Source organism: Narcine bancroftii, chromosome 6 (assembly GCF_036971445.1).
Source record: "Narcine bancroftii isolate sNarBan1 chromosome 6, sNarBan1.hap1, whole genome shotgun sequence".
In the NCBI taxonomy this organism is placed as follows: domain Eukaryota; kingdom Metazoa; phylum Chordata; class Chondrichthyes; order Torpediniformes; family Narcinidae; genus Narcine; species Narcine bancroftii.
In genome coordinates, this window is record NC_091474.1 from 253939712 (window position 1) to 253960295 (window position 20584).

General features: G+C 49.9%; 1 protein-coding gene across 2 annotated transcripts; it reads left to right on the plus strand.

Moving 5' to 3' along the window:
• ypel5 (yippee-like 5) lies at window positions 1-9499 on the plus strand. 2 transcript variants are annotated; one of them, XM_069883590.1, is made up of 3 exons: window positions 1-493; window positions 6021-6220; window positions 9211-9499. In XM_069883590.1, exons 2-3 carry the CDS (start codon window positions 6035-6037, stop codon window positions 9433-9435), a joined length of 411 nt encoding a protein of 136 aa, XP_069739691.1. In that variant the 5' UTR covers window positions 1-493; window positions 6021-6034; the 3' UTR covers window positions 9436-9499. The 2 variants fall into 2 exon arrangements, with proteins under 2 accessions (XP_069739691.1, XP_069739692.1); XM_069883591.1 differs by having other exon boundaries at window positions 245-493; window positions 6021-6175.
• Window positions 9500-20584: the final 11085 nt, after the last annotated feature.

A 20584-nucleotide genomic window follows, 5' to 3' on the forward strand; every position in this document is an offset into this window, starting at 1 on the left:
CGTCACTCACACGGGCCCCGCCTCCATCCCGTCACTCACACGGGCCCCGCCTCCATCCCGTCACTCACACGGGCCCCGCCTCCATCCCGTCACTCACACGGGCCCCGCCTCCATCCCGTCACTCACACGGGCCCCGCCTCCATCCCGTCACTCACACGGGCCCCGCCTCCATCCCGTCACTCACACGGGCCCCGCCTCCATCCCGTCACTCACACGGGCCCCGCCTCCATCCCGTCACTCACACGGGCCCCGCCTCCATCCCGTCACTCACACGGGCCCCGCCTCCATCCCGTCACTCACACGGGCCCCTCTCACATCCTCTGCCGGGGCGGGCAGCTCTCTCCGCTGTCAATCAGCGTGGACCCCGCCCCTTTCCCTGACGTCATCCCCCACCTCTCCTCGAATCACAATTACAGGCCCGCCCCTGTCCCTCACGTGGTTCATCCCCAGCTGGTCACGTGAACAGTTCCAGTGGCGTCGCGGCAACTTGAGGGTGAGCACTGCGGCAGTTCGGCCCGGGGGGTCGGTGCAGGCCCTGCTCGGGGTTTGGGAAGGGGGGAGAGAGGGTGCCGCAGCGCGGGCCATGGGCGGGCAGGCCGGCGCGGTGACGGTGGGCCGTGGGGGGGGTGAGTGTGGAATCCAGGCCAGCACTGCCCTACAGGCCTGGGAGGTGGTGGGGGGGGCGTGACCAGGACCTGGTTGGGGGGGGGCGTGACCAGGACCTGGTTGGGGGGGGGCGTGACCAGGACCTGGTTGGGGGGGGGGGAGTAACCAGGACCTGGTTGGGGGGGGGAGTAACCAGGACCTGGTTGGGGGGGGAGAGTAACCAGGACCTGGTTGGGGGGGGGGAGTAACCAGGACCTGGTTGGGGGGGGAGTAACCAGGACCTGGTGGGGGGGGCGTGACCAGGACCTGGTTGGGGGGGGGGAGTAACCAGGACCTGGTTGGGGGGGGGGAGTAACCAGGACCTGGTTGGGGGGGGGAGTAACCAGGACCTGGTTGGGGGGGGAGAGTAACCAGGACCTGGTTGGGGGGGGGGAAGTAACCAGGACCTGGTTGGGGGGGGGGAGTAACCAGGACCTGGTTGGGGGGGGGAGTATCCAGGATCTGGTTGGGGGGGAGTAACCAGGACCTGGTTGGGGGGGGGAGTATCCAGGATCTGGTTGGGGGGGAGTAACCAGGACCTGGTTGGGGGGGGGAGTAACCAGGACCTGGTTGGGGGGGGAGAGTAACCAGGACCTGGTTGGGGGGGGGGAGTAACCAGGACCTGGTTGGGGGGGGAGTAACCAGGACCTGGTGGGGGGGGGCGTGACCAGGACCTGGTTGGGGGGGGGGGAGTAACCAGGACCTGGTTGGGGGGGGGGAGTAACCAGGACCTGGTTGGGGGGGGGAGTAACCAGGACCTGGTTGGGGGGGGAGAGTAACCAGGACCTGGTTGGGGGGGGGGAAGTAACCAGGACCTGGTTGGGGGGGGGGAGTAACCAGGACCTGGTTGGGGGGGGGAGTATCCAGGATCTGGTTGGGGGGGAGTAACCAGGACCTGGTTGGGGGGGGGAGTATCCAGGATCTGGTTGGGGGGGAGTAACCAGGACCTGGTTGGGGGGGGGAGTAACCAGGACCTGGTTGGGGGGGGGGAGTAACCAGGACCTGGTTGGGGGGGGGGAGTAACCAGGACCTGGTTGGGGGGGGGAGTAACCAGGACCTGGTTGGGGGGGGAGAGTAACCAGGACCTGGTTGGGGGGGGGGAGTAACCAGGACCTGGTTGGGGGGGGAGTAACCAGGACCTGGTGGGGGGGGCGTTGGTTGGGGGGGGGGAGTAACCAGGACCTGGTTGGGGGGGGAGAGTAACCAGGACCTGGTTGGGGGGGGGGGAGTAACCAGGACCTGGTTGGGGGGGGGGAGTAACCAGGACCTGGTTGGGGGGGGGGAGTATCCAGGACCTGGTTGGGGGGGGGAGTATCCAGGATCTGGTTGGGGGGGAGTAACCAGGACCTGGTTGGGGGGGGGAGTATCCAGGATCTGGTTGGGGGGGAGTAACCAGGACCTGGTTGGGGGGGGAGTAACCAGGACCTGGTTGGGGGGGGGGAGTAACCAGGACCTGGTTGGGGGGGGGGGAGTAACCAGGACCTGGTTGGGGGGGGGGAGTATCCAGGACCTGGTTGGGGGGGGGGGGAGTATCCAGGACCTGGTTGGGGGGGGGAGTATCCAGGATCTGGTTGGGGGGGAGTAACCAGGACCTGGTTGGGGGGGGGCGTAACCAGGATCTGGTTGGGGGGGGCGTAACCAGGATCTGGTTGGGGGGGAGTAACCAGGACCTGGTTGGGGGGGGGGGAGTAACCAGGACCTGGTTGGGGGGGGGAGTAACCAGGACCTGGTGGGGGGGGGAGTAACCAGGACCAGGTGGGGGGGCGTAACCAGGACCAGGTGGGGGGGCGTAACCAGGACCAGGTGGGGGGGGCGTAACCAGGACCTGGTTGGAGGGAGTAACCAGGACCTGGTTTGGGGGGGAGTAACCAGGACCTGGTGGGGGGGGGCGTAACCAGGACCTGGTTGGGGGGTGGGAGTAACCAGGACCTGGTTGGGAGGTGGGAGTAACCAGGACCTGGTTGAGGGGTGGGAGTAACCAGGACCTGGTTGGGGGGTGGGAGTAACCAGGACCAGGTTGGGGGAGGGGGTGTCCTGGACCTAGTCTGGTTCTGGGACCAGGTCCAAATCAGTATAAATTAAGAATGGGATGTCAGAGTGGTAGTGATTCAGTCGTTATGGGTGACTTCAACTTGCAAGTGGACTGAGAAAATCAAGTCGGGCTGGGAAAACTAGAGTGAGTTTATACAATGTCTCCGAGATCCATTCCTGGAGCAGCTTGTGACGGAACCTACCAGGGGGAAGTCGTTTCTGGACTTGTTCCTGTGCAACGACATGGAGTTAATAAGGGACCTTGAGGTAGGGGAACCATTAGGTCATAATTAGAAATATTGAACGGATAAGAGAAATATTGAACAATTTTTTCTCGTCCGTATTCACGAGGGAAAGGGACACTGGCCTATATGTGTTAAGAGAGGCAAAGAAATTAGTTATAGAAAGGATAGAGAATAGTAAAGCAAGAGTTTTGGAGCTTCTAGGGTCAATTAAGGTGGATTAGTCTCCTGGCCCTGATGGGATTTTTCCCAGGATTTTAAGGGAGATCAAGGAACAAATAGCACAGGCACTGACAGTGATTTTTCAAAGATCACTAGAGGAGGGGGTGGTACCACAGGATTGGAGGGTTGCAGATGTAATTATCGGCCAGCAAGTTTGACTTCGGTGGTGGGGAAGGTTATGGAGGATATTCTTCGAGCTAGTATATACACATATCTGGATAGGCAGGGATTGATTAGGGATTATATGGTTATAATATGATCATTCCATTCTGCCACCACTCGCTGAGTGAAGAAGCCTCTCTCTAATATTTCTCCTAAAGTGTTGCCCCCTTACCCTTAACTCATGGCCTCTTGTTCCAACCTCCTCTGCCCTCAGGGGAAAGAGTCTGTTTATGTCTAGTCTATCTATTCCTTTCATAATTTTAAATACCTCTATCAAGTCTCCTCTCAGTCATCTACGTTCCAATGAATACTTCCAAATGAGATAATTGCAGCAGGGTCCCTTCTGTCATTTAAGAGAAGGTTGGATGTGTACATGGAGGTGAGGGGGTTGGAGGGTTATTGGTGGAGAGCGTGAGGTTTGAGCTAGCAGGATTGTTCCAGTGAACCGTTGCGGACTCGAAAGGCCGATGTGGCCTGTTTCCGCTCCATAAATGGTTATATGGTTATAATATGATTACTTTTAATCTGCAATTGGAAAGGGAGAAGAGAAGGAAGTCAGAAACATTAATGCTACAGCTAAATAAAGATGACTATACAGCTATGAGGGAGGAGCTATCCAAAATTAAATGGAAGGACATTCTCGCTGGGAGGACAACTGGGCAAAAATGGCTGGTATTTCTAGACATTTTTCACAGGATTCAGAATAGATTCATTCCAAAGAGGAGGAAAGGCTCTTCGAAGAGCAAATGGCAGCCGTGGCTGACAAAGCTGATCAAGTGCAGTATCAGGTCTAAAAGAAAGAAGTATAAGATGGCAAAGCAGAGTGGGAGGTTAGAGGATTGGGAGGCCTTTAAAACCCAACAGAGAGAAACTAAGAAAGTCATTCAGGAGGGGAAAATGAAGTACGAGGGCAAATTGGCAAGTAATATAAAATGGGATAGCAAAAGCTTCTTCAGATATGTTAAAAGGAAGAAATTGGTTCGGGCCAAAATTGGGCCCTTGAAAACGGAGAAAGGTGAAATGATCAATGGGGACATGGAGATGGCTGAGGAATTTAACAATGACTTTGCATCTGTTTTCACTAAGGAGGATTTAGGTTATGATCAGATAAGGGGTAGGGGTCAAGCAGTATCTAGGGACTTGGTGAAATTACCAAGGAAACAGAGAATTTGATGGATATTCAGATCCAGAAGGAACATAGGAACATAGGAAATAGGAGTCTGCTCCGCCATTCAATACGATCATGGCTGATCTAATTTATGACCTAACTCCACCTACCTGCCTTCTCCCCATATCCCCTAATTCCTCTATTATGTAAAAATTTATCTAACCGAATTTTAAATATGTTTAATGAGGCAGCCTCAACCACTTCCCTGGTTAGAGAATTCCAAACATTCACTACTCTCTGGGAAAAACTATTTTTCCTCATCTCTGTCCTAAATCTACTCCCCCGAATCTTGAGACTGTGTCCTCTCGTTTTAGTTTCCCCGGCCAGCTCAAAAAACCTTCCTACATCCATCCTATCCATATCCTTCATAATCCTATATGTTTCTATAAGATCTCCTCTCATTCTTCTGAACTCGAGCGAATACAATCCTAGATGATTTAATCTTTCATCATAAGTCAACCCTTTCATCCCAGGGATCAACCTAGTAAACCTAGAAGCAGGTGGTTGTGGGTAAATTGCTAGAACTGAGGCCTGATAAGTCCCCTGGGCCTGATGGGCTGCATTCCAGGGAGCTTAGAGAGGTTCCTCTGGAAATTGTGGAGGCACTGATCAACATTTTCCAAAGTTTGTTAGATTCCGGGGAAGAGCCTGCAGACTGGAGAGTGGCTGATGTTAAGAAGGGAGGGAGAGAGATTACGGGAAATTCTAGACCGGTCAGCCTGACGTCGGAGGTGGGGAAGATATTGGAATCTATCATAAAAGGAGTAATAGCAGAACATTTAGGAAGGGATAATAGTCTCGGTGCTCGTCAGGATGGGTTCCTTAAAGGGAAATCTAGCTTGACTAATCTCCTGGAATATTTCAAGGACGTAACAATATCTGTAATATTTCAAGGAGGGTGGACTCGGGAGAGCCAGTGGATGTGGTGTACTTGGACTTCCAGAAAGCCTTCAATAAAGTCCCACACAGGAGGCTAGTTTGCAAAATCAAGGAGCATGGTATCGGGGGGTAGGGGTCTGTCATGGATAGATAATTGGTTGAGAAATAGGAAAAAAGGGTTGGGATAAACTTCTTCACACAGAGAGGGAAAGGCGTGTGGAACAAGCTGCCAGCTGAAGTGGTGAATTTTAACATTTAAGAGGAATTTGGACAGGTCCGTGGATGGAGGGGGTATGGACTGGGTGCAAGTCAGCGGACCCAGGCAGGACAATGGACTGAAGGGGTGTTTATCTGCTGCAATGTTCAGTGGTTCGATCAGCATATGGATGTGAGCAAAATAGGTTGTGGGTGAGAGGTGGGGAAGGATTAGAGTTGAGTAGGGATCCATTGTGGGCTGGGGAGCTCATGTTGTGGGGACCAGCTGGTTGAGGTTGGTGAAAGGCTGACTGCCCTCACATGTCAGAGTGGAGCTGGGGAACATGCCTGATCCCATGTGGATGGGCCAGATCCCACCACCACTACGTACTGGTCGGGAGTGGAGAGCCCACCGAGTGAACCTGAGGATGGGGCACTCAAGCTGCCAGCATTAACGGCTGCTCCTGTCCCTGCAGATCTCTCTAGAGCCATGGGCAGGATTTTCCTGGACCACATCGGGGGCACCCGCCTCTTCTCCTGCGCCAACTGTGACACCATCCTGACCAACCGCTCCGAGCTCATCTCCACTCGCTTCACCGGGGCCACAGGCAGGGCCTTCCTCTTCAACAAGGTGTGTGGGAACGGTGGGGGATGGGAAGTCTTCCTCTTCAACAAGGTATGTGGGGGTGAGGGTGGGCACGAGGGTCTTCTTTAACAAGGTGTTGGGGGGGTGAGGGGGACATGGGGGGGTCATCCTTTTCAACATTGTGTGGGGGCGAGGGTGGGCATGGGGGATCATCCTCTTCAACAAGCTGTGGGGACGAGGGTGGGCATGGGGGTCTTCCTCCAACAAGGTATGTGGGGGCGAGAGTGGGCACTGGGGAGGCTTCCTCACCTTGTTGAGGGTGGGCACAGAGGGGTATTCCCCTTCAAAAAGGTATGTGGGGGATTAGCAAACAGATTAGCCGACCTATGTACCAAAAATAGTAAATCTAGACCAAACTGGATTTATTAAAAGAAGATGAACAACAGACAATATCTGTAAATTTATTAACTTAATTCATGCAGTAGAAGGAAATAAAACTCCAACAGTAGCGGTTGCTTTAGACGCAGAGAAGGCCTTTGACAAAGTAGAATGGAATTATTTATTCAAAGTACTACAAAAATTCAGTTTACCAGAGAAATATATTAATTGGATTAAAGCATTATATAAGGGACCATTGGCGAAAGTGACAGTAAGTGGATATATATCAAAACAATTTAACTTAAGCAGATCAACAAGGCAGAGATGTCCACTATCTCCCTCACTTTTCGCGTTAGCTATAGAACCACTAGCAGAACTGATAAGAACAGAAAATAAAATAAAAGGGATAAAAATAAAAGAAGGAATATAAAATCAGTCTATTTGCAGATGACGTTATAATATACTTAACAGAACCAGAAATATCAATAAAAGAATTACATAAGAAATTGAAGGAATATGGAGAAGTGTCGGGTTACAAGATCAACGCAAATAAAAGTGAAGCAATGCCAATTAATAATGCGGATTTGTCAAAGTTTAAGAAAGAATCGCCATTTAGATGGCAAACACAAGCAATGCAATATCTAGGTATACAAATAAATAAAAACCTCGGCCATCTATATAAACTCAATTACCATCCATTAATGAAAAAAATTACAAGACGACTTAGAGCATTGGAAAGACTTACCACTAACACTGATAGGAAGGATAAACTGTATTAAAATGAACATTTTCCCAAGGATACAATACCTATTTCAGTCATTTCCAATACGCCTAACAGAGAAATTCTTCAAGGAGTTAAAGAAAATAATAAGGACATTTTTATGGAAAGGGGGGAAACTGAGGATAGCACTAGATAAATTAACAGAATGGTACAAACAAGGAGGCTTACAACTACCAAACTTTAAAAATTATTATAGAGCCGCACAATTAAGATACCTATCAGATTTTTATCAAACAAGGGAAAAACCAGATTGGACCAGATTAGAACTAGATAAAATAGGGGAGAAGATACCTGAACATAAAAATGAAAAATTGGTACAACATAGGAATTCACCGGTATTGCATCATCTGCTCAACATTTGGAAGAAGATTCATGTAGAAAGGAATAAAACAAATTACCAATTACCAAAACTAATACTGACGCAAAATCAGCTAATCCCTTTTACAATAGATAACCTTTTCTTTAGAGATTGGGAGAAAAAAGGGATCAAAAGAATAGAAAATTGTTTTTCGGGAAATAAATTATTATCCTTTGAACAAATGAAGGATAAATATAATATAACTCAAGATACAGTGTTGGCATACTATCAACTGAAATCCCACTAGAAGGACAAATTAGGAAGCAGTCTGAGGTTACCAGAGGGAAGTAACTTTGAATATGTGATTACAGATACAATGACAATCAAAAAATTTATAACAAACATGTATATTAAACTACAAGAAAAGGAGAATGAGGAAACAAATGGTAAAACTAAACAAAAATGGGAACAAGATCTAAACATAAAGATAAGGAAGGAAACATGGGAGAAGTTATGCTCTGGAACTATGAGAAATACAATAAATACGAGGTTACGTATGATACAATATAACTGGATACACAGGCTATACATTACACCTCAAAAGTTAAATAAATGGGACCCAACAGTATCTGACAGATGTTTTCGCTGTAAAAAGGAAATGGGAACAACAATTCATGCAATGTGGACATGTGAGAAAGTGAAAAAATTTTGGGAAGATCTAAACCAGATATTAAATAAAATCACAAAAAGCAAAATCCCAAAAAACCCAGAGATCTTCCTCCTAAGTAACATAAAAAACAAAGAATTTGGACTTGAGTTGGATGGTCCACAAAAAAGATTTGTTAGGATAGCCCTAGCTGTAGCAAAAAAATGTATTATGTCAACCTGGAAATTAGAAGATAACTTGAGAATACAACAATGGTATGTAGAAATGAATAAATGTATTCCATTCGAAAAAATAACATATGATTTAAGAAATAACATTACAATATTTGAACAAATATGGGAGCCATACATGAAACACAATAGAGAAAACCTACCATGGACATCTAGCACCTAAAATGACAGAAGGAGAAGAGAATGAAAAGAACTGACTCAGTGAAATTTCTTGTTTATCTTTATTAAGTGACAACATTGTTTAACGGGTTTCATGTATCTTATAGATTGAACTTCAAATAAATGGGAGGTGAGGTGAGGGAGGGGGAAAAAGGGGGAGAAAATGACACTGTATATATTTAAGAAGAAAAATGTCTGTATCTTGGTCAACATGGTTTATAGTGTGGAAAAAAAAATTAAAATAAAAGGTATGTGGGATGTCGAAGGTGGGCACAGGGGGGTCTTCAAAAGGTATGTCTGGGGGCGAGGGTGGGCACGGGGGGTCTTCAACAAGGTATGTGTGGGCACGGGGGTTATCTTCAACAAGGTAAGTGGGGGGTGGGTGTGGGCATGGGGGGTCTTCCTCCAACAAGGTATGTGTGGGGGCGAGGGTGGGCACGGGGGGGGTCTTCTATAACAAGGTATGTGTGGGGGCGAGGGTGGGCACGGGAGGCCTTTCCCTCCAACAAGCTGTGTCAGCCTCCTCTGCTACCGATTCCCCTCTCTCTGACTGTGTTTTCCATATAGGTGGTGAATCTACAGTACAGCGAGGTGCAGGACCGGGTCATGCTGACAGGCAGACACATGGTGCGGGACGTCAGTTGTAAGAACTGTAGCAGCAAGCTGGGCTGGATCTACGAGTTTGCCACCGAAGACAGTCAGCGTTACAAGGAGGGTCGTGTCATCCTGGAGCGGGCTCTGGTGCGGGAGAGCGAGGGCTTCGAGGAGCACGTCCCCTCCGACGCGTCCTGAGGGACCCTCCTCACCGCCCTTCCTGTTTCCTCGCATGGAAGAAAGAAATAGTTTTTATTTAAAATGTGGGTGTGTTCCTCTGGCCTCTGTCAGCCAACCCCTATCCCACCTCACCGTCAACACCCCCCATGCCCCCTCCCTCAACCCTCCATCTCTCTTGTCTGGCCCAGCTTCTCACCAGCCAGCGCTGTGTTATCGCAGGCTGTTGGGGTGTGGGTGAGGCTTGATGGGGTGGAGGCCGATGGGGAGGGGGGGGAAAGAAAGTGGTCGGGGGATTCGGATGAGGGAGAGGAAAGGGTTAGGGTGGAGGAAATGGGCTGAGGGGGAGGGGGGATTAAGGTGGGTGTTTGGGATGTTGTTTGAGGTGAGGGGGGCTGTTGGCAAAGGAGGTCCAGAGGGAAGGGCTGGGGTGAATTTGATTGGGGAGAGAGAGTTAGGAGCAGGGTGGGGTGTCGGGGGTTGGGAGGGTGGGGATGGGGTGTCGGGGGTTGGGTGGGGTTGTCAGGAGGGTGGGGATGGGGTGTCGGGGGTTGGGAGGGTGGGGATGGTGTGTCGGGGGTTGGGTGGGGTTGTCGGGAGGGTGGGGATGGGGTGTCGGTTGGGTGGCAGTTTTTGGAGGGTGGGGATGGGGTGTCGGGGGTTGGGTGAGGTCGGGAGGGTGGGAGTGGGGTGTTGGGGGTTGGGTGGGGTTGTCGGGCGGGTGGGGATGGGGTGTCGGGTTGGGTAGGGGTGCAGTGAGGGGGGAACGGGGGAGGTGCCTTGCTCTCCCTCAAGCCTCTGGACTGTTGACAGATTTAATAAAGGGGAGAAACCGCCCTGTGCCTGATCACTCACTGGCCCTCGTTCCATCGCACGTTCCCCCAGCCCCACTCTGGGGTGACAATCCTGGTCTGCTGGCCCAGTGGTGGGTTCTCGGGTTTGGGCTGCGGGTGGAGAGCTGGACTCTGCTCTGGTGACAGACACCCTGCCTGTGGCTGAAGGGGCATTTCGGGATGGCTTCAGGGAGGAAAGCCATGGGTTTGCGTTAATTTGAAGCTGATTCTGGCCACTGAAACCTGCATTGCTGTGTTGACCTGTATGATTGAACAGTGGGAGGAAACCAGAGCCCCAGGGAAAATCCATGCAAACACGGGGACAATGTACAAACTCCTTACAGTTTGGGCCCCAGACGCACATCTCTGGGACCAGTGGCTTCATACCATTCTTTTTTATGGCTTCTGTAAGAACAAAGATTGGAGGCGTTGTGGACAGTGAGGAAGGTTTTCAAAGCTTGCAGAGGGATATGGACCAACTGGAAAATTGGCCGATGGAGTTTAATGGAGACAGGTGTGAGGTGTTGCATTTTGGAAGGACGTACGCGGTAAATGGCCGGGCCCTGAGGAATGGGGTAGAACAGAGGGATCTGGGAATACAGATACAGAATTCCCTGAAAGTGGCGTCACAGGAGGACAGGGTTGTCAGGAGAGCTTTTGGCACATTGGCCTTCATAAATTAAAGTACTGAGTACAGGAGCTGGGATGTTGTGGTGAAGTTGTATAAGACATTGGTGAGACTCAATTTGGAGAATTATGTGCAGTTTTGGTCTTGTCGGACTCTGGCTTTACCTTACTCTTAATTTAGTCTATGTGTAGTCTGAGTCCAGCGTGCTCTTTGAATGAAGTGATAGGAGAAGGTATTCGGTTCAACAGTCAATTTATTACACAGCACAAGAATAAAACTTAACAGAGCTCTGGGTCATTCATTAGTTCATAGGTCACCTGCACAGTGAGCTACTCCCCAAGACTGACCCCTATTGTCCAGTTGGCTCAGTTTATATAGGTCAACCTTATCATACAGAACAAAAGTTGGCTTCCTTTGCTAGATTTCATTATCATACAGAACAAAAGTTGGCTTCCTTTGCTAGATCTTTTTGCATAAGGGTTATCACAAGTCATCTCCTGTTTTGCAGATATCTGGGGTGTAGCACTCCCATCTTAATCCTCCAGGCTAGACTATCCTGTTGTGTTGATCAGAAATTAATTCATCCCCAGATATTTCTAATCACCATTCTGTTCTTGTCTGGCCAATTTCTGCTGTTCTCTTTAACACCTCCTCCTGCCTTAATCTTCCTCCTAGACTGGTTTTCCATTCCCTTTGTTTCTTGCAGGCCATTCTTTGTTCTGATCTGGCCTGTGTCTCCTGTGCTACTCACCACCTCCTTCAGTTGGAGCATTCCTCCTAAATCGTTTTATGCATTTCCTCTCCCTGTATTTTGGAGCAGACAATTTTGCTCAGCCAACTTTGCTCCATGCTGTGATTGCCACTTAATCACATTCCTTTGTTCGGCGGGCAGCAACCTCCTTTGAAGAAGACCGCAGAGCCCACCTCACTGACAAAAGGCAAAGGAGGAAAAACCCAACACCCAACCCCAACCGACCAGTTTTCCCCTGCAGCCGCTGCAACCGTGTCTGCCTGTCCCGCATCGGACTTGTCAGCCACGAACGAGCCTGCAGCTGACGTGGACTTTTTGCCCCCTCCATAAATCTTCGTCCGCGAAGCCAAGCCAAAGAAGAAAACATTCCTTTTTCCCTGAACCACGCAGTAAATATACACTTATTAATTAATCATTTATTTCCTTTTTCCCTGAACCATGCAGTAAATATACACTTATTAATTAATCATTTATTTCATACTGTTTTAACCCCTAGATTCCAACAGTCACCAAACTACAGGAAAGATCTCAATAAGATAGAGGCAGAGAAGATTGACTAGGATGTTGCCCGGACTTCAGGGACTGAGTTATAGAGAAAGATTCAACAGGTGGTTTTCAAACTTTTTTTTCCACTCTCACACCACCTTAAGTGGTGATTAGTAAGGGATTGCTTCAGGCTAGGGTTGGTGCTAGAACAAGTCAGCAGGAGACACAATCTAACACTCAAAAGCTCACTCCGCTGGGGGGGTGGGGTGTACCTGAACCTTACTACTTTGTGTGGAGACTAGTGACACTGGTTACACTTGGTGCGGCTAGTGACACAGGTGCTGCAGGTGGGGGCAGATTACAATGTCCGTGAATGTCCCTCTGCTCTTGGTGCTGACCCTGTTTAAGGTGGGATGTGGGTGGGAAGGGAAGGTTGAGAATCACTGCTCCAGACCCAGTTGTGACTGAAATATTTTGATTGAGAAAAATTGTCGTTGGTCCATTTCCTTTGGATTCTGAATCCGTGCACATAACGAGTCCATAAGGGACAATTAAAACAGTGGGTTTCAAACTGTTTCTTCCCACCTGAAGCAACCGTTCACCAATCACGGACCCCGACGACAGAGAGATTACTGAACGTGGGGGGGTGAGTGGGAAGAAAAAGGTTGAGAACCACTGAAGTACACTGACCAGCTGAGTTTCTCCAGCATTGTGTTTTTATTGCAGGGTAGAACAGCAGGCCACTCTCGCGATGTGTGAGGCCGCAGACTTTATTGATGTGCCAACATGAGTGTTTAAACACATACTGTGTCTGCAACGACCTGTATAATTTCAGGCACACAGCACAGTAACAGGCCCTTCCAGCTCGCGCAGCCCAAACACACCCTTCTGACCAATTAACCCTCTGAATCCATATGTCATTGGGAGAAAACCACGCAGATACAGGGAGGAACTTGCAAACTCCTCATGGACTGTGAGGATTTACACCATGAAGCTAATGGTGTCTCCACATCATGAAGGCATTTGGTGAACTGTCAGACAGTGTGATGGCTCTGTTGGTGAACACGCTTGAGATTTCGGTTTGAGGAGATCCAAGGACGGAGTCAGTATGAGGTGCTTCAGTGAACCAGCCGTGGATCAGTTCATTAGACCATAAGACATAGGAGCAGAAATGGTCATTCAGCCCTTCGAACCTTCCCCACCATTCAGTCATGAGCTGGTCCATTTTCTCACTGCCCAACCTTTTCCCCATTACCTTTGATGCCCTGGCTAATCACGGGCTCCCAGGCGCAACAAATATAGAATCTCCCTCTTCCTTACCTATCATCCTGCCAGCCTCTGCAATCAACACATCGCCCGCGGGAATTTCAGGCTCCCACCACTAGACATATTTTCTCTCTGCCTCCCCTCTTGGCTTTCCATAGGGACTGCTCCTTCTGTGATTCCCTTGCACACTCTTCCCTCCCCACCTATTCCCCCACCCTGACACCTTCCCCTGTGGCCACAGGAGGTGCCATGTGCCCCTATCTCCTCCCTCACTATGGATTGGGGCTCAAACGGGCCTTTCACGTGAAGCAACACTTCACTATGTATCCACAGGGCTGATTTGGTACTCCCTCTATGTCGGAGAGACTAGGCACAGACTGGGAGATGCTTCACTGGGCACCTTTGCTTCATCTGCATCGATGACAGGGACATTCCAACAGCCAACCATTTCTAATCTGAGCCCCACACCCACGTCCAACCATGGCCTCGTACCATCTCACCAAGACCACCTGCAGATTGGAGCAACAACAACTTATCTGCCATTTGGGCTCCCTCCAGCCATGGGGCATTAACAGCAACTTCTCTGCTTTCTGCTAACCTGCTTGCCTTTTTCCACTCCCCTTTCCAGTTCTCCACCCACTGCTGACCCCTCCTTCCCTTTTCCACCTATCATCTCCTGGCTTTATGGCCACACCTCCTCCCTCCCCCCCCACCCTTTTGTTCTGACGCCTGCTGAAGTTTTTCCTCACTTTGATGACTGGCTGGCTGGTCCAGAATGTTGCTCTGTATCTTTACCTTTGCTACATGAAGGACACTTGACCTGCCGAGTTTCTCCAGCTTTGTGTGTTTTTACTTTAGATAAAGGAAGGGGATGAGTCAGCGGGCAGGATGGAGACTCTAAGCTTGGCTGAACAATGCAAGAACAACAACCTTGCACTCAATGTTGCCAAAACCAAGGAGCTGATGGTTGACTTCAGGAAATCTAGTGATCATTGGGGAAATCAGAGGGGGAGCAAATTAAGTTCTAGAGAGTCACTCTCTCAGAGGATCTTTCCTTGACCAAACACACCAATGGCATCGTGAAGAAAGCAACTCAGCACCTCCACTGCCTCAGGAGTTTGTGGAGGTTTGGGACGACACCAAAAACCCTGGCAAATTTCTACAGACGTGTAGTGGAAAGTGTGCTGACCGGCTGCATCACGGTCTAGTATGGGGTCACCAATAGCCCTGAGTGTAGAGTTCTGCAAAAGATGGTGGACACAGCCCAGGACATTACAGGCAAAAGCCTCTCCACCATCGGGAACGGTGCTGTCGGAGAGCATCCAGCACATGCTCTGTTCTCACTGCTGCCATCAGGAAAGAGGTATTGGTGCCATAGAACACTACAGTACAGAAACAGCCCCTCTGGCCCTTTGTCTGGGCTGAACCATTTTTATTTGCTTGGTTCCACTGCCCTGCACCCAGTCCATAGCCCTCCATACTCCTCTCATCCATGTACCTGTCTAAATTCCTCTTAAATGTTAAAATTGAGCCCACATTCACCACTTCAGCTGGAAGCTCATTCCACATTACCAACCTGTTGAAGCTTGCCCTGTAACTCAGTTCCTGAAGTCCGGACAACATACTAGTAAATCTCTGCCTCTTTTATCTTATTGAGATCTTTCCTGTCTTTCGGTGACCAAAACTGCACACAATCCTCCAAATTTAGCCTCACCAATGTCTTGTACAACCTCACCATAACATCCTAACTCCTGTTCTCAATACTTTGATTTATGATGGTAAAGATGCTAAAAGCTCTCTTTACCACCCTGTCCACCTGTGTAAGGGTTAAAATGCAAGTTGCAAGCAGTCTGTGTAAACGTTGTTTACATTCTTTGAATGTCTATAGAAATATATTCATAGCCAAGGTGTTGCTCTCTCTCTCTCTCTCCGTGTTTTACGGAAAATGGTCAGTTTTGATTCTCTTTGCAAAGATGAATGGACTTGAAATGGCCAAAAAACATATTGGTCATTTTTAATTTTGTTTAAACATCATTTAATCATAGTTTTAGTGCCATATAGCAAAGTTGTAATGTAGTAACCAATATAAGGTTTAATAAACTGAGAAACTCAACTTTGGTACAAATCTTTCTTGAAGAAGTTATCAACCACAACATTCTAGTCTCTCCAGGTGATTATAAATGAAGATAGTCTTGACACATTAGTCAATAAAAATCAGAATTTAAGTCAGTAGAAAGTTGGAAATTTGATTTGGAATTAGGAGGGGATGATTGGGCTCTCTGTTTAAAGCATTTTGAACTCAAGGAAGCATCAACATCACCAAGGCCATAGAAGGAGTGGTAAGTCTTACTAAAGGATTCCTGTGCATTTATTGCAAGTTAGAACAGAGTTTGGAGAAATTGCCGTTTGTCCTTTGAGGCCTGTTTTGGAGTTATTGTGCATGTTTGATGCCTGAGTGTGACAGTCGACAGAAAGGATAAGATGGCAGCCGCCATTGAAGCTGCTGCACCTGTGGAGCTATGTGTTGAGAAGATGAAGGTTGTGGAATTGTAAAGGCAGCAATTAGTGACATGGAAACAAAGTGACTCCAAGCAAGAATGAATGAAAGGAAATGGAAAAGCAGGTTTCAGCTGCTGGGGATACAGATCCTGCAGAATTACTGCAAAAACATTGAAATAAACTTAAGATCATCCACAAGATGGTAGTGAGGAGGATGGGGGATGGGAAGCCTAAGTGGAGACAGGGTCTGCTGAAATGGGACCGAAGGGTGGTGTGGCAAACACAGGAAGCAAGAGAAGTCAGTGGAGTTCAAGATCAGGGGCCAATGTTCTGCATCTACGCAGGATGATGTTCCTCCCATAAAGAATCCCTTCAAAATAAATTTGACTTGGAAGAGGAAAAGAGGCCATGGGAGCAACAATTGCGTCAAGGTAGATGTTGCCTTAGAAGAGCAGGGGGAGCAGTTCCAAAGGCCACGGGAGCTGTTGGATCTGGACATGGAAATTGCTGGTAATCAGGCCAGGTTGAAGGCATTAGGAGGCTCCAAGATATCTGGGGCTCGAAGTAAATGACCTAAAGCGTCATATTTTGAGGAAGGAAAAGAAAATATTTGATACAAAAAAGGCTGAACCAGTGCTATGGTCACAAGACATCTATGGTCAGGAACTAGATGGGGTAAGACACGAGAGTGTCACATCTGAAACCCCAATAATGACCCCATTGGACAGAGAGATGAGGCTAATGGCACCAGCATTGGGTAACAGAAATCTGGGGGAAGAAAGTAACGCATTCCCAGGCATGAGGTGACATGATGAAATGGCTGTATGACTAATTCAGTTACAGACTCTCTGCTCAAGAGAAAGATTCCAGTTTTTGATGGTGTGTTTATGAAAAGCTGAACACAGTATTGAATGAAGTGTCAAAGCAGAGGATTGTTTGCTATTTGCAGCAGTTCATGAACGGACAACCACAAGATTTTGTAAAGAGTTGCTAACATATGGCCCTGAATGAGGATTCACACAAGCTAAGTTGTTACTAAAGAATCATCTTGGGAACAAAGTACAAAATGTCTACAGCTCATGTACAGAAGGCTCTTTCACAGTTGTCAATAAAAGCAGACAGCGTGAAGGTTCCACGTGTACACCTCTTTCTCAGCAATGTTGTGGCTGAGATCGACAAGAGCTTGACTTACCTAATAAATTACCCGAACACGGATGAGAGAACAATGGAGAAGCCAAGTTGTTGAAAACCAGAAAAGATGCAATGAAATGCTACTTTTAAGGATTTGGTGGAGTTCATTGAAGGGCAAGTGGACGTTGTCACAGATCCAGTGTGTGGAACTATCAAAGGGCCTCAGACGGTGAGTAAAGAATTTGCGAGGTCCAATCACACCCTCAATCAAAACTGGAAACAAAGTACATTTGCCACCTCCAGTTCGGGATAAAGAAATAAAGGAATGCTTGCCTGTTGTGAAGAAAGGCTTGTTCTGCAAAGTACGATTTGGAAACGTACACAGATGGAAAGGAGAAAATTGCTTTTCTGTAGGATGTTTTGGCCGTCTGCGTAAAGGAGACATCATCAAATCCTGCAAAGAGCAACTCAACTGCAAGATATGCTGTCCAATATATCCCCAAATGCTCCATATCTTCCAAGAAAAGAAGAAAATAGAAAGGAAGCAGATGAGAACAGGGTTGAAGCCTTGGTGCAGACACATGGTCTTACTGGGGCCAGGGAGAACAACTGCAAACTTAAAAAATACCTGTGCCCATCAAGGCCAAGAAAAGAAGCAGATGAGAACAGGGCTGAAGCCTTGGTGCAGACACATGGTCTTACTGGGGCCAGGGAGAACTACTGCAAACTTTAATAATACCTGCGCCCGTCAAGGCCAAGAAAGGAAGTGAAGCAGTGCCTAGTTATGCATATTTTGACCCAGGAAGCGCTGCATTATTTTGCACCACGGGGCTAATGAAGGAAGGAAGAAGGTCAAAGATTCTATCGAGAACTATAGCTCAAGTTAAACACATGGCGATCAGGTCTCTGGCACGGAGTCTGGTGCTGAGGCTAAGAAGGGAAGGGGGAAAAGAGGTGATCTGTCATGATGGGGGATTCCATAGCTAGGAACACAGATGGGAGGTTCTGTGGAGGAGATTGTGAATCCCAGATGGTCTGTTGCCTCCCTGGTGTCAGGGTACACGATACCTCAGATCGAGTTTATGACATTCTTAGGTGGGAGGTCCTGCAAGGATTGTTCAGGGAGTTAGGCGCGAGGTTGAAGAAGAGGGCCTCCAGGGTAGTGATCTCAGGACTGCTTTCCATGCCACATGCTGGAGAGTTTAGAAAGAGAAGGATAAGGCATCTTAACTTATGGGTGGGGACTGGTGTAGAGTTTCTAGATTACTGGCCTATGTTCCAGGGAAGGTGGGATCTGTACCAACAGGATGGATTGGATCTGAACTGGAAGGGGTTTAATATCCTTGCAGGTAGGTTTGTTAGTCTTGTCCCAATGAGTTTAAACTAGATTTGCAGGGGGAGGAGGAGTTACTGAGAGGAGGATAAAGGTCACACGAGGACTGCATGTACAGACAGAAATCCAAAGTTTGTGTGTGATAGAAAGAAATGTTCTCTGCATTTAATGCGAGGAGTAGTGTTGGAAAGGCAGACGATCTTGGGCCAGAGATTAGCACATGTGATTACGACATTATTGCACTGATGGCAATAGGGATTACTTAAAGTGGATGTGAGTGGAAAGAAAAAGGTTGAGAACCACTGGACTGTTATCTTAAACTTCAACCCACACATTTAACAAATTGAGCTATTTAACCCTTAACTACCCAATCTTTCCATTTCCAACCTTCACATTTTGTTTAGCATATTTTATCCCAATTTACTGAGCTGTCAAATTTATCACATTTCAGTTCTCAGACCAATATTAATCGTATATATTATGTGCTCCCTCACTCGCCTCTCCTTGTCTGGTGGGTATGTTCACCTTCCCAACAGCTCAGTATCTATAATGTCCTCTCTTCCTTTAATGTTCATTGTTTGACCCTTGACCGTTGATTCCCCCACCTGTCCAGGTGCTCCCCTTACTCTGGGCCATTCCTCTCCCACCTTTCAGCCACCATTATCACCTCATGCCCAATTGTTGCTTCCCAGGCCTCTTCACCCCCCCCCCCCACCCACGGCTCTTGTAAGAAGAGGGCCTCCAGGGTGAGGGAGCACTCCCCACCGGACAAGGAGAGGGGGAGCACTCCCCACCAGACAAGGAGGGGGGTGAGGGAGCACTCCCCACAGGCAAGGAGAGGGGGGTGAGGGAGCACTCCCCACCGGACAAGGAGAGGGGGGTGAGGGAGCACTCCCCACCGGACAAGGAGAGGGGGGTGAGGGAGCTCTCCGCACCGGACAAGGAGAGGGGGGTGAGGGAGCACTCCCCACCGGACAAGGAGAGGGGGGTGAGGGAGCTCTCTGCACCAGACAAGGAGAGGGGGGGTGAGGGAGCACTCCCCACCGGACAAGGAGAGGGGGGTGAGGGAGCTCTCCGCACCAGACAAGGAGAGGTGGGTGAGGGAGCACTCCCCACCGGACAAGGAGAGGGGGGTGAGGGAGCTCTCCGCACCGGACAAGGAGAGGGGGGTGAGGGAGCTCTCCCCACCGGACAAGGAGAGGGGGGTGAGGGAGCACCCCACCGGACAAGGAGAGGGGGGTGAGGGAGCACTCCCCACCGGACAAGGAGAAGGGGGTGAGGGAGCTCTCTGCACCGGACAAGGAGAGGGGGGTGAGGGAGCTCTCCCCACCGGACAAGGAGAGGGGGGTGAGGGAGCACTCCCCACCGGACAAGGAGAGGGGGGTGAGGGAGCTCTCCGCACCAGACAAGGAGAGGGGGGTGAGGGAGCACTCCCCACCAGACAAGGAGGGGGGTGAGGGAGCACTCCCCACCAGACAAGGAGAGGGGGGTGAGGGAGCACTCCCCACCGGACAAGGAGAGGGGGGTGAGGGAGCTCTCCCCACCGGACAAGGAGAGGGGGGTGAGGGAGCACCCCACCGGACAAGGAGAGGGGGGTGAGGGAGCACTCCCCACCGGACAAGGAGAAGGGGGTGAGGGAGCTCTCCGCACCGGACAAGGAGATGGGGGTGAGGGAGCTCTCCCCACCGGACAAGGAGAGGGGGGTGAGGGAGCACTCCCCACCGGACAAGGAGAGGGGGGTGAGGGAGCTATCCGCACCAGACAAGGAGAGGGGGGTGAGGGAGCACTCCCCACCAGACAAGGAGGGGGGTGAGGGAGCACTCCCCACCAGACAAGGAGAGGGGGGTGAGGGAGCACTCCCCACCGGACAAGGAGAGGGGGGTGAGGGAGCTCTCCGCACCGGACAAGGAGAGGGGGGTGAGGGAGCTCTCCCCACCGGACAAGGAGAGGGGGGTGAGGGAGCACTCCCCACCAGACAAGGAGGGGGGTGAGGGAGCACTCCCCACCAGACAAGGAGAGGGGGGTGAGGGAGCACTCCCCACCAGACAAGGAGAGGGGGGTGAGGGAGCACTCCCCACCGGACAAGGAGAGGGGGGTGAGGGAGCTCTCCGCACCGGACAAGGAGAGGGGGGGTGAGGGAGCACCCCACCGGACAAGGAGAAGGGGGTGAGGGAGCACTCCGCACCGGACAAGGAGAGGGGGGTGAGGGAGCTCTCCCCACCGGACAAGGAGAGGGGGGTGAG

Coding starts and splice junctions, on each gene's coding strand:
- ypel5 (XM_069883590.1), top strand. CDS start 6,035: ATGGGCAGGATTTTCCTGGACCACATCGGGGGCACCCGCCTCTTCTCC. Junction 6,221..9,210: donor AAGTCTTCCTCTTCAACAAG/GTATGTGGGGGT, acceptor TTTTCCATATAG/GTGGTGAATCTACAGTACAG.